This window comes from Lucilia cuprina, chromosome 2, assembly GCF_022045245.1.
Source record: "Lucilia cuprina isolate Lc7/37 chromosome 2, ASM2204524v1, whole genome shotgun sequence".
Lineage (NCBI taxonomy): Eukaryota > Metazoa > Arthropoda > Insecta > Diptera > Calliphoridae > Lucilia > Lucilia cuprina.
This window is the reverse complement of record NC_060950.1, coordinates 50,390,026-50,403,966: the sequence shown is the minus strand read 5'-3', so window position 1 is coordinate 50,403,966 and position 13,941 is coordinate 50,390,026. Positions and strand designations below refer to the sequence as shown.

Sequence of the window (13,941 nt, the reverse complement as noted above, 5' to 3'; positions counted from 1 at the left end):
TCATAGATTCTCGTCGTGGAAGAAATTACTTCAAACTGTGGTCAAACTCTACACATTTATACATAAATTGAAGATGAAATGACATAGATCAAGAAATCAACCATACATATTTCCAGAAGCATCTAAGCAGCATTTTATGGCAGAAAACTTAATTTATCGAGCTATACAGTACGATTCTTTTAAGTAAGATTTTATCACGCTTTTCTTCGGGAGATGATAATTCGTACTTACGGCCAATATTTTCTAAAGACATATATTCAGATACTATTACATTTAATTTTTCCATTTCATAGTCGCAAGAACAGTGTTCAATCTTGTGATGTCCGAGAGACTTTTCAATAGTTGAATCACTTCCTCCATGAACAACCCATCCTAATCTCGTTTAAGACGCGCATGGTTCATTTACATCACCTTCAACTATCTTTAAAGAATTGCACACATAACCATTATTTAACCCAATTAGAATCTTTGGGCAAGCATTGTTGTAGCTTGGTATTGGAATATTCTTTAAATGGCGATATGATTCCAAATCACGTTTAATGGCACTTTGTACTGGCAAAGAAAGATTTTTTACACTTTTTACATTGAAAAGTTCATACCTTTTAGAATTATCATTACGTCCTGAGATACAAACATTTACTTGCATTGATTCTTCTTCTGTACGCCGAGTTTCTGAGGTCCATTTAAGACAAAGGCTGTTAATGTTACCTTCTAACCCAAGCTTATCACAAATATCATTTTGTATAAGAGTAACATTTAAACCGTCATCCAAAAACGGAAAAATTTCTACGGATACTCCTTTGTTGTATAAAGTAACAGGTAAAATCTTAAAATAGGGTTTGTTTTCAACATTTAAATTCGAATGAGTTGTTATGGTATTATTCGTTTTAAATTTGTGGAGTAATTTGGTGTCTAGCTTCGCAACCTTGAACAGAACACTTTTCATCTGAACAACGATAATATCCATGCTTCTGGAGGCACATTCGACACAGTTTCAGTTGATGTACTTTATCCCAACGATCAGACAATTTCATCTGGGAAAACTTATCACAAGCGTCGACCAAATGATCTTTATTACAAATGATACATATTTTTTTATTTTCTATTACTTTCTCCACCTCATGTTCATGTACATTTCCAGTTGATTTATATGATGTAATTGATGGACTGACTTTCGCCACTGCCTCAGCAATGTCAAACAACCATTTGGAAAACAATGAGATATCGGCATCTTTGAACGCAATATACATGGCCAAATTGAGTTTTGTCTGAGCTGGCAACTTATCTACCAGTTCTTGAAGTAGCAACGGATTATTTATGTGAGACTTTAAGCCAGAAGCTTCTAGAGTAGATCAAAGATTTCGAACAGAAATAGCGTAGCTTACAAGACCATCAAGTTTATCTGATTTTGGAGCCGCTTCTAATCTTTTTCCAACAGTGTATTAATTATAATTTCAGGACGTCGCTTAAGATGATGTTTAAGCGTTCGAATCACTTCTGGTACATTTTTTGGTAATAACAGAGACAACTTACTGCATCAAATGCTTTACCTTTCAAGTAGCCACATAGCTTAGTACTGTCATTAAGAGAACTTATAAACAAGGACCTTTCTTCAGGCTTTCCAGTAAATACAGGTAAATCGGTAAAAAGAGCCTTGCGTGCTGAAAGATGCATCTTCGTTAAATTATGTACATATTCCTGTGGCATTTTCTTGGGAATTGCGCCTTTATCTTGGTATTGATGTTTGTTTTCAGAGAGAGTAGGAGAATTGTGTAATGATATTCTAAATTGTGCATGCGGACAGTTTTGCAAATTTGAAACCCATTCCTTAGTACGTGACATATATTCACTATGAATACTTCCCTCAATTTCCTCCGATATTGCCAGAATTTCAAATTTTCTTTCCAGAAATCGTGACTCTAAAGCCTTTTCCTCCTCGAGGCGTTGAAGTTCCAAATTTACTAATCGTTTTCTTGAAGATGCTGCAGAGCACATCGACATAGCTATCGCCTTGTTAACAGATCGTTCACTTACGGGTTTGCTTGCATTTTTTTCTGTGCATTTGGAGCATATCCAGTCGTGGTATTCTACAGATTTTGTTACCCCAGCGCATTTGAAGTGATACCACACGTCACATTTATCGCATTGGACCATTTCATTTGTATCCTCCATGTTGCATTGGCCGCAACTGTTACCAGTATCCTTTTTTTCACTATTATGTTCGATGGAACTTATTGGCTTAATAGCATCAATTGGTGGTGTCCGGAACATTATTAAATTATATTAATTTTGAAGAATGTTGGAAATAAAACTATTTTTGAGAGTAAATTTGTCCAATTTAAAATTTATTTTTATTTTGAAAATTAACTTCAAAATTAATAGTTTTTACAATCAGATAATTTTTCCAACTGAATTATTTTTCAACAAATTGTTTGAAACTATTTTCAAAGTTAAAAATATTAAATATTTTTTTTTAAATTAGGGTATATAGATTAAATAAAAATAAGTAAAAAGTTAACAAGTATTTGTAACATTCTCCCCCTCGTTAAAACCTTGTTTTAACTATCACAGTTTTCAGAATTAGTTGGTCGTTTTACATCAAGTTTAGCTAGTTTAGCTACAGGTCGGTTGAAGATGCCATTTTCTTTTGGGATCTTCAAATGGTGATAAGCCTTTGGCGAATTTACGAAAGACGACTGTATTTTACGAAAAAATGGGAGAAAAATGCAATTTTTGTCAATCTATTTTGGAAATGATGGCTCCAAGAATATCTTCCTACCATAACTAAACGTACAAAATGGTTTTCAAAAAGTAGTCCCCTTGAAGTTGGTGACATCGTTATAGTTGTTGATCCAAATCTACCAAGGAACATGTGGCCCAAGGGTGTTATTAAATCAGTCTGCAAAGCAAATGATGGTAATGTCAAAAGTGCAGAAGTTTCTACAAAAAATGGCATCTTCAACCGACCTGTAGCCAAACTAGCTAAACTTGAGTAAAACGACCAACTAATTCTGAAAACTGTGATAGTTAAAACAAGGTTTTAACGAGGGGGAGAATGTTACAAATACTTGTTAACTTTTTACTTATTTTTGTTTAATCTATATACCCTAATTTAAAAAAAAAATATTTAATATTTTTAACTTTGAAAATAGTTTCAAACAATTTGTTGAAAAATAATTCAGTTGGAAAAATTATGATTGTAAAAAACATAGAAGAGGTATACATAGAACTGAAACTGAGTATGACAAAACCTAAGTCTGCTGTCAAAAACCTAAGTCGTGAGAATGTATTAGTTGAAAAATATGCAACCCAACAAACACAAACTCTTTCGTTTAAAAAGTTTTTATATTTTTGTTTGATATTATATTTCGATATTTCATGAAATAATGTTTTGAATTAGCCATTTTTATTCAATATCAGTTGACCAATGTAAGAAAGATCTTCATTAAAAATTATTCTTAATTTAAAATAAACTCTGTGTTTGCTGGGTTGAGTCAATATTGACACTTGAAAATTATATTAAAAAAATAAAAACGATTGAAAAATTTGTTTTTTTCTGAAAATGTTTTCAATAATTTTATAGGAAAAACATAACTTTTAGCAGTGTTTATTGCAGCAGCAGGGGCTATTTTGCCCAAGGAATTGTGCTAATGCTAAAATTAACGCTTGATATGAACGATTATTGTTAATTTCAAATGCAGTCAAAATACACCCTACACCACACTAATGGGAACGGCATTTTGATTATGTCTTAAAGTTTGTAACACCTGCGTCGATGTAATGATGTAATCCGTCCATAAATTAGCTTATTGAACTTTTTTGTAAGCGGTACATGCTATACAAGAATAGGGTATTTATAAAATTAGACTCAACAAATTTTATATATACGAAATTTTGACTATATATTGTTATAATGAGTAGTACATTCATTAATTAAGCAAACATCAATCTCTTGAATATAACTTCTACATTAAAAAATACTAAATAACTTATTGCTACTTACTCGCAATGTGGTATGGTATGATGTATTCGGATACATTTTGTACTTTCATATTTTTGTTATTTTATGTAAACAAAAAATAAAAATAAAAATACTCATACAATTGTATTAAATTTACACAGAACCTGTACATGTGAGAGAGTAATATTTCTTACTCTCAGTAACACTTCTATTTATTTTTCTATGGTGAAAACTATTAATTTTGAAGTTAATTTTAAAATAAAAATAAATTTTAAATTGGACAAATTTACTCTCAAAAATAGTTTTTTTTCCAACAATAGTGGTACTTTAGGTTATAACATTCGCAAACTTGTGCTGTTGTTTGACAGAGTTGTTAGATATGTATACACTGTGCGTCGTAACGAACATATTTCAGATTACATATCCAAATTCTTAGGTTGTTCATTTATTAATTATATCCATTATAGGCTTTTATTATATTTTTATAAGATTTACAGAAATAATAATTTGACATATTTGATGTCGTTTTTTTTCATTCACTCATTCAAGACGTAATAGTCAAATCATAATTCCAAAGTTAACTTCGATTTTAGAACGATCATATACGTGAGAGTTGCACGACTTTTTAATACATTACCAAGAACATTGAAAACTTTTGAATTGTCTTATCATACTTTTAAACGTAAAATTTTTAAATACATGTGTGAAAATGATATTGTTTAATAAATAATTTTTTTTTAAATTACATACATAGCAATAATTATTCTAATTTTTTAATTATTTTTCATACCTAATTTTATCCTATCTATGTTGTATCTCGTTATAGTTAAATTTGTTCTAGAAATAAGTATGGCACATTATCATTTTTTTAATTTTATTCACTTATAAGTGTTTTTTATACTTTGATTATAGATTTAGAGCCATATTCATAAGCGAATTTTTGTTTTATTAGGGTTTGTAAATCAAATTTTTTATAGAAATTTTGTTTTGTAAAACTTTTATAGGGTAAATGTTGCTTATGAATAAAGGGATTAATTTACTTATTTTATTACAGTATTATAGATTTATTCAGTAGAATTGTTTAACTATAGATGGCCTTTTAGACTCGGTTATAACGTTCAATAAATAAATAAATAATTTAAGAAGTAACTGTTTATATATTTAAAGTTTACGTTAAATGTTTGTGTGTGTATATCATAAATATTTTTTTTAAAACCTTTTAAATTGTAGCAATGAAACAAGTGTATTTCTTGCACGTTATAAAAAAGTATTCCTATGTATGGTATATTTTTGGCAATTTAATATAATTAAAACACATTTCAAACAAATTTTTTTAATATATTATACAATAAAATTATATTATATTGCATTGCATATTATACAATAAAATTATATTATATTGCATTCTTTATGGTAACAAATAGAATATGCACAAAAAAATTTACACATATTTTCAATTTGTTTGTGGTAATATATTTTATTTATGTGGAGAAATTTTTGGCATGTGGGTTTTTCGTTATTTACGGTATATATTTAAAAGACCACTCACTCTGGCAACATATACACTTTTTGACATAAGTATACACCATATTATTCCATCATGTATTGAACAAAGAAACACTAAACACAGCTCGTGCGATTTTCATTAAACAAACTTTTTGTTAGTGTCCTTAAAAACGATTATCTGAGCAATATTTTAGTATTTATATGCATTTATATTTATATATAAATTATATTTATGTATTTAGAAAAATGTAATATTCGTTGATAATAAATTTGTCAATAATAACTCCTGTTTTGAGGTGAAACACAACGCAGAAAAATTTGAGTAGTTGAATTTTTATATTGACTACTCATAAATATAGAAGGTATTTAGTACCCATATATTCAATACTTTTCCAACACTACTTTTTTATTTTAGTACTTCTTTTCGTTTTCTTCTTTTTATATGCGGATTTTTTTTGGTAGCGAATGTCTTAAGATATTAATAGTTATTTGTAGTTTTTAAAGTGAAAAATATCTTCATTTGTTTAAATTATAATTGTTTTATTTGATTCGTGCGATTCGAGATACAATATATAAAGGTTATATTATTTTTTAAAAAATCGAAGATATAACCAAAAATTATGTGCATACTTAAAAAAAAAAGTTAAAAGACCAATAAATTTGTTAATATATAGTTCTTGAAGCTAATGCCTTTGCTTTTCATTAATGTTGCAGTAAAATAATTAAAAATTATTAATTCTTGCAGTTTTTGTAAACAAAAGAAAACCTACCAATGGTAAATAAAAATTTCGTGAAAAACAAATTTGTATAAAAGTGATTTTGTAATCATTTTTTTTCTGTGATGTAGTTGTGATAATATACCTCCCTCGAACCTCGTTATTGCCTAAAAGTACAAACACACGCAACATTTTCTATCAGTGACAAAACATCAGCACCTAAAAAAACGATAAAATCAGAATCCACACACGATCTAAAAAATATGTGCTCGTTTTTTAATTTCGACATTTAGTATTTTTGAAGTTTTTTATTGTTAAACAAAATGATTGAGTTAATTGTTCGAATTTGCACAAATTGCAATATAGAACAATAACATTGACCATGGCAAATATTATATAATAATAATAAACATTGTAATAGCTCCCTATTTCTACATTGATTTGTTTTTCGTGGAAACTATAAATGTCATCATTTACAAATAAAATGTGTATTTCGAATCATTGGAAAGTTGTATTATTTATTTTTATCTTAAAGCGGCTACTTGTTCTTTCAAACTGAGTTCGTCCATAATATAAAAAATTAATAATATTTGCAAACATTTAGTGAAGCATGTCAAATGTGAGAAACAGTTTGTGAAGAAGAAGGCAAAACAAACCCGTTATCAGGGATGGATGGTTGTTAATTTTTTAAAAAATATCTTCCTATGTCGGCTATTTTATAAACTTCGAGTCGTCCTTATATTTATGGTTTATATTTGCAAAAAAATTTGTCGGCGGGCCATCGTTTCATAGTTGATGCATTCCAAATATTGGAAAAATATAAAACGGTAACCTCAAGGTTCTTGATGTACATAAAAATAGTTTTTAGCAGTTTTTTGTACATAAAAACAGTTTTTCCGATGTTGGAAATATACCAGAGGATATAATCCTTGCGCCTGAAGGCCGACAGTTTTTAACTTATACGTAATAGTAACCTCTAAAATGTTGGAATGCAAAAAAAGGATACTTTCGTCGAAGCCGGTGTTTAATATAATACAGAGAATGCATATATACATATGTGTATAAAGAAGATATGATATACATGAAAATATCAGTAGTTAGATACCTATTTATTTTTTTTTAAAAGGAGGATGTATTTATGTACATCAAATCCGAAGAAATAAATCTTTACCTGCTGTGAACTACTGAGCCTAAGGTGGAAATTGAATTCACCACCTCCGGTCTACCGGACTAGAAAACAAACCGATGAATTCCTTAATGCATTATCCACGCCTGGAACAAATTTTAAACCAAAAGATCTAAAATAATATTAATACTCGTTGCTCCAGACTACATATTGTTTTAGTACATTCCAACTGCAGCCATTTCATTACAAGTCGTTGTAATAACTTTAACTATACAATTTTAATCCGGGGTTCTGTATTTAGGTCCATGCCAAGAAATTGGGCTACTTCTACAGGGTTAGTCCATCAATCAATTGGGATAAGAGAATTCAGCATATCTTCGTATCCTTTTCTCGTATACACTTAAACCGATGAAATCCCCGGAGAAACTGTTTAGTCAGCATGACATTATGTTCTTTGGCTGGGGCGACCTTTGTTTCCTCGTGAGCTTAGGCAACTTTGAATATTTCTCCACTGGGTTATCTCAATGAAGGAGACCACACTGGAGCAGTGTAATTGCTCTTTGACCGGCCAATTGTTTTATAGAACCAAGAAGATTTATTTGTCCGTTCCCAAAGCAAGAAATGTGCCATTTTTGTTTAGGGATTTCTATGATATAAATTAATAATTATTTCCATTTATAGCATCCGCCTTTGAAAACAAACGTTCCGTAATACATTTCCAATCATGGTTAACAACTTAAAATCAACTTTTCAGTTTTGCAGAGCACTCTCTCAGGTCTGTCCCATATCTGTTCTGCAATACATTTGTAACAGTTTATTTGTGACATACACAAACATTGGAATAAATTTTACCTCTAATAGTGTCCGCCCTGTGAAAGAACCTTCGTTAGTTTTGGTATCCACTCCTTCCAAGCTTTCACACTACACCGACTCAATCTGTATGGAGAGCAGAAACGTGTTTTTGTTACCCCTCTCAAAATTTACCTTGCTTTGTTTCATAATGATTCCCAAAATATTTTATGTCTAACGATCACCGATCGTGAACTGGACCATTTAAAAAATATTTTGTAATTATTTTTTTTTTTTTTAATTTTTGTTTTGTTTTGAAACAAAATATCCAATATGGGGTATCGCTTAAAAGGGTTTTAAAGACGCGTCCAATGATGTATTAATCATAAATAACCGCTTGCTCATAATTGTTATATTGCAAAATATTTAAAATTATTAGATTTTTTTTTGCACATTTTGCGCACCACCACCTTTGAAATGATACCACATTTGTGTATATTTTGTTTAGGAAATACTGTAAATAATTAAAAAAATAAAAAGGCACTTCTTTGCAAGCGGTCCAGCTCACGAACGGCTCACTATAAATATTATGGGAATCATTATAAAACATAACTAAAAATATTTGAATCTGGTAAAAAAATTTTGCGAGTCGGTCTAATGTACATATATCTTAAAAATGTTTACATCTTATACATTTTCACCTTTTTATTTGTTAAACCTATAACATATTTTATAAGAAACAATTGTATACATATAGAAATGAAACTTATACCATCTAAGCTGTTCCCTGCAACATCGCACCTGTTCCAAGTGAATCGCCTATAAGCCTTATAAAAAAAAAATTATAAAATAAATGTACAAATTTGAAAATTTGTCTAATCATTAGTTTAAAGCAGGGATTGAAAATAATTGTTATTGATAAGTTTTTCTATTAAAAAACTCAACAAATAATGATTATTTTCTGAGTTTTATTTTTCTTCAGAGAATAACAGTTATTGTGAGAGTTTTATTTTTCGCTCAGAAAATAATAGTTATTATGTGATTTTTATATTTCGTTCACAAAATAACAGTTATTTTCAGATTTTTATTTTTCACTTAGAAAATAATAATTATTTGTTGAGTTTTATTTTGAGTATTATTTTTAAAATTTGTATAATATAGAAGAAAACTAAAAGCTATAATACACGGTTGTCAGATCTTACAACATTGTCTTTAAAGTGTGCAGAAATATGTCTGACCAAAATATAATAATAATATGTAATAACAAACCACCATAAAATGGGGGTTTATATTTACAGATCTCCTTATAAGAACGAACAAGTCTATTGTTTTTATTTTCTTTTTGTTGAACAACGTAAATAAGACAAATTAATTTTAGAGTATTATGCCATTTTCAAATTTATACTTGAGTTAAGTATTTAACAATTCTATGACATCTCCCGTTTTCATTTGTTTTGATTTCTTATTTTCATTTAGAAAGTTTTCTATTTGTGTGATCATACATACATATGAACATATGTGTACACATATATATATTAAGCAAATTTGTACAAATGCGTACATACAGATTTACATATATTTTTGTGAATAAGATTTTGTATATATTAATGTATACATATGTTTATGTACTATGTATATATTTTAAATTTGTTTCTGCTATTTAGTTTTTGCATACATTTTTTCATTACGCAATTATTGTAGGTTTTATTTTTTAGTTCTAAGGGCTTTAAACAAATGCACATGGAATATAACTGTATTAAAGATCAATGTTTGTCAGAAGTAAATTTCATATGAGAAATGTACCTTAATATGTATGTATGTATATATGTATGTATGTATGTATGTATGTATGTATGTATGTATGTATGTATGTATGTATGTATGTATGTATGTATGTATGTATTTATGTATGTATGTATGTATGTATGTATGTATGTATGTATGTATGTATATATGTATGTCCGATTTTGTTTTTTTCTCTAGTTTTTTATATGTGGGCATTACTCCAATATGTTTATTGTATATTTTACTTTTATACGCTCGTTCTACCAATCTTATGTATGGGGTGTATATACAAACAAGGTGTATAAGTTAAATAGAGGATGTTATCGGTGTGTTTGAAAGTTATTATGAGTTATCATTTAACAGTTAAAAATTGCATGGCATGAATCACGTAGCCAAATTTGTACATAACATAAACAAAAGATTTAACGTTTCTGTCTTGGGAAATCTCTAATTGTGTTTTTGAACTTTAAAATTGTCTCTCAAAAAGTTTTGATTTCTTGTGTTTATTTAAGCAATTTAAAAACATAAATTTTTGAGATGACTATATAATTTTTGTTATTGATTAAAACCTCGAGTTACTAGTTATTGTTAAGGGCTAGAACTTAATAAATTTTTATTTGTTACTAATTTCAGAAATGTATACATTTATAGACCTATGAATATCGTAAAAAATATTTTATTTTGTATTAATATTTTAAAAGTTGCACATCTGATTAAGAGGCACTAAAACGATTACATTTAACATTGAATATTATATGTACTAATTTTTATCTTTTTCGTTTATCTATCTATCCACTTGGAGGTCCATTGTGATTCTCTCAAAAATTAAAGATCCAAAAAAGAGTGACAAAACACTAATATAGCAAGACAAGAAAGAATTAAGATAGGTAAAGAATATGCAGTTAACCTGATGCAAATTATGACTTAAGATATTTTTCAATTCAATTAAAGATTTTATTAAAAATAAACAAAATTTTGAAGGATGATTTAGATTGTTACTATGTAAGTTATTATATGCATGATCAGTTAAATAAAATAAAAAATAGATACATATTTTTTATTGATTTATCTATTAATTTTGGAAATTGTGTAAGCAATTATTTTTTAAGAATCATAAATGTAATAACATTTAATTTGAATATTTTATGAATATATTCGTGAGTTAAAAGACACACGCGCTCCTCTCTAGTACAAAACTAAGTGATAGTTGTTATATTTATATCAATAAAAAGTGATAAGGTACTAATAACTTAGAGTAACAAATTACTGTCGCTAATTTGGAATTTTGCTATATGAGCCAATGTTATAACTTATTTCATGTGACACATTATAATATCAAAATAAATAAACAAAAAAAAACCTATTGTTAAGTTGAAGTATATAAAAAAATTATATGAACATACATTTATACATATACATATATGTATGTATATATGTATTTTATGGCCAAAATGCGCGAATATTGTATACATATCTAGGTAATTTAACTGATATTTTTCCTTTATAAAGTGAAAAATTTCCATTTTTAAAAATTTCAATTTTAGTCCAATCGAATAAATGGAACTGGTGTCTGAAATCGATTGAAAAGTATAAAATTTAGACTTTTTTAATTTCTTCAAAAACTGTGCCATCAAAATTATATTTACATCATATTTCTACCAAATCTTATCATCTACATTATTATCTTTCCTAAAAGGAAAAACAAATAATGCTATAATATAAATAAATAATTTTCATTTTTCAAATATGTACATTAGGGATATAACTAAATATTTTCCATTCAACCACGTGATGGCCAATGTTGAATAGGTAATGAAATTTTTTATGTCAGTTGGTATCACCAATTTCTAACCAATTTCTTTCATGTTTTTATTTTCAATAAATACATCTGGACACACATCACGCACTATTAAATACATAGAATCAACATGTAGTTAATTCAAATTCGCACAAAACGATACACTAGCTCCATACAAAATGCACTATTTGGGTTTTAAAAAATCGAACATTTTCCAATTATGTATATCTCATAACAATTCAGTTCGACTGGCTCACAAAAATCCATAAAAAAATAACAGGGACATACTGGTTTTAAATAGATAGATTCTTAAAAACATAACACACAATAGAAAAATCTATGGTTTGGATTCCATCAAATAGGAAAAAATTTAATCCCTTTAAAAAACTGATTTTTGGTGAGTGAAATTTTTTAACAGCCTCGAAAAATTAATACCGTGGGTTTTCATGTTTTAAAAACTCTATTCGACTATGCTATTCCAACGTTTGCGAATTGGTTATACATACCCCTAATGTATGCAATAAGGACTAATTAATTTACATATTTCTCGTAGAGCTAAAAAAACTCAAATAATTAAAAAATAAATCATTTTTAAAATATATGGTTTGGTAAACTTTTAATAACTTTGTTGTTTGTCCCTTGTTATAACTCGTTTGATAGACAATGTTCTCTAGATAAGAAAAAAGTCATACTACAATTTAACACCAGTTAGTCTAATACTAACTGATGAACGATCCAAACTAAATCGATATTCTTATTCCACTTTAAATGTACATATGATATAAACCTCTTACTTGTAGTTGTAAATCAAATGAAGAAGGGCCAATGTACTCGTCGTACAATTTAAAGCAGCATCATTACTAGATTTTCTAAAAAGTGTTTTTACAAAATTATATATAGAAAAGTGTCAACAGAACTATTAATAGAAATGTTTGTGATTAAAATATTTTTATCATGGAAATAGTAATTGTTTAGTGTGTTTAGAAAAATTTCCCTCCTAAGAATCAAAATCCAAGTTCCATAAATGATACTTACGTATCTACTGTTGTTCTTTTAATTTAATTTTTTTAATTTATTTATTTTCAAAATAAACCTAGCCTGTTGGCCATAATCGGTTACAAATTTCTACTTTATATACTTTTTTATACTAATTGACATTAGTCCATTATGAAAATTTTCACAAAGAAACATATACTTTGTTGTATTTTTTTATTTGTTTCTAACAAATGGAAAAAACAGCTTATTTTGATAAATGTTCAATAAAAATTAGAGATGACACACATCGTATGGAAATTCGAACTATTACACGTAAGGTTTATTCGCGGTTGAAATTTTAAAAGGCGAATCATGTAATATAGGTTGAATTAATGAGAATGTGAGCGTAAATGATGAATAATTGTATATTGAGAACGAGGTATATGGAGTTAAACAATAGGGTATAAAATATGTATATTCAGTTTTTATAAAAAACAAACATGACTAAAATAACTTACTAATCCATATTTTTACAGGATTCGACGTTATATATGTTATCTTCAGCACTGGGGGCATCTGCCCCCTTAAGTCCTTCAGCCCAAGCAACTTTAAACAAGCATCTCCCTAAATTGTCGTCAAAGCGTTTAATTCAACATCCACTTAATGTAAAACCTGCTGTTCAAACAGCGGATGCCGCTTGCCTTACAGGTAATTATAAAAATATTAAAATTAATATACATAGAACTATATTTATGGATTAAATGATTTTAGTGTTTGCAGTTCACTGTCCGAATATTTTTTTATTTTAAATAAAATTAAATTAAAATTAGCGAATACATCGTATGCAGTACGTTGCACACGTTCAGATGTTATTACAAATTATATAGAGAATTAAAAGTAAGAAAAATATAAATTATATGGGTGAACCCAGTTTTCAAGTTTGTCATGAAACCGACTAAACATATCTTGCTCCATATCTGAAACTAGTACCAAACTAGAGTTTTGTTTCAAAGGGTATATAAGTATAATATAAGGGTATATACTTGAAGAACCAAGGAGATCAATTGTGATTAACTTGAAGAAAAAAAAAGAACAAACAGAAAGAAGATTGAAATACCGGAGATATAAGTGAGAAAATTAATGAATCTTAATAGAGAAGGAATTTTATTAGTATTGGAAGGGAATTATACGAGGTCTGACAAAACTTTGAATGTAGTTTTTTTTTACACCTAGCTACATCTCCATTGGGATATATCGTATACTACTAGTACCAAATTCTCCCCAG

The 13,941-nt window shown here is 28.2% G+C and overlaps 1 protein-coding gene and 1 long non-coding RNA gene across 4 annotated transcripts in view; one reads left to right on the top strand and one right to left on the bottom strand.

Moving 5' to 3' along the window:
- Positions 1-5,909: 5,909 nt before the first annotated feature.
- The window catches only part of LOC111681383 (trafficking kinesin-binding protein milt), a 31,572-nt gene continuing 23,540 nt past the window's right edge, over positions 5,910-13,941 (top strand). Inside the window, exons 1-3 of one of the 3 annotated variants that reach the window (XM_023443143.2) lie at positions 5,912-6,045; positions 6,213-6,242; positions 13,193-13,364. In XM_023443143.2, coding sequence (XP_023298911.2) covers positions 6,240-6,242; positions 13,193-13,364 — 175 coding nt within the window. In that variant the 5' untranslated portion in view covers positions 5,912-6,045; positions 6,213-6,239. Of the gene's footprint in view, positions 6,243-13,192; positions 13,365-13,941 lie in introns of all 3 variants that reach the window. The other 2 variants (XM_023443142.2, XM_023443144.2) reach the window with 2 other exon arrangements.
- On the bottom strand, positions 6,308-8,961 carry LOC124418579. Its single transcript, XR_006940081.1, has 4 exons — positions 8,871-8,961; positions 8,162-8,245; positions 7,355-8,102; positions 6,308-6,402 (listed from the first exon to the last, which is right to left on the bottom strand). It is a non-coding gene; the product is annotated as an uncharacterized LOC124418579 (long non-coding RNA).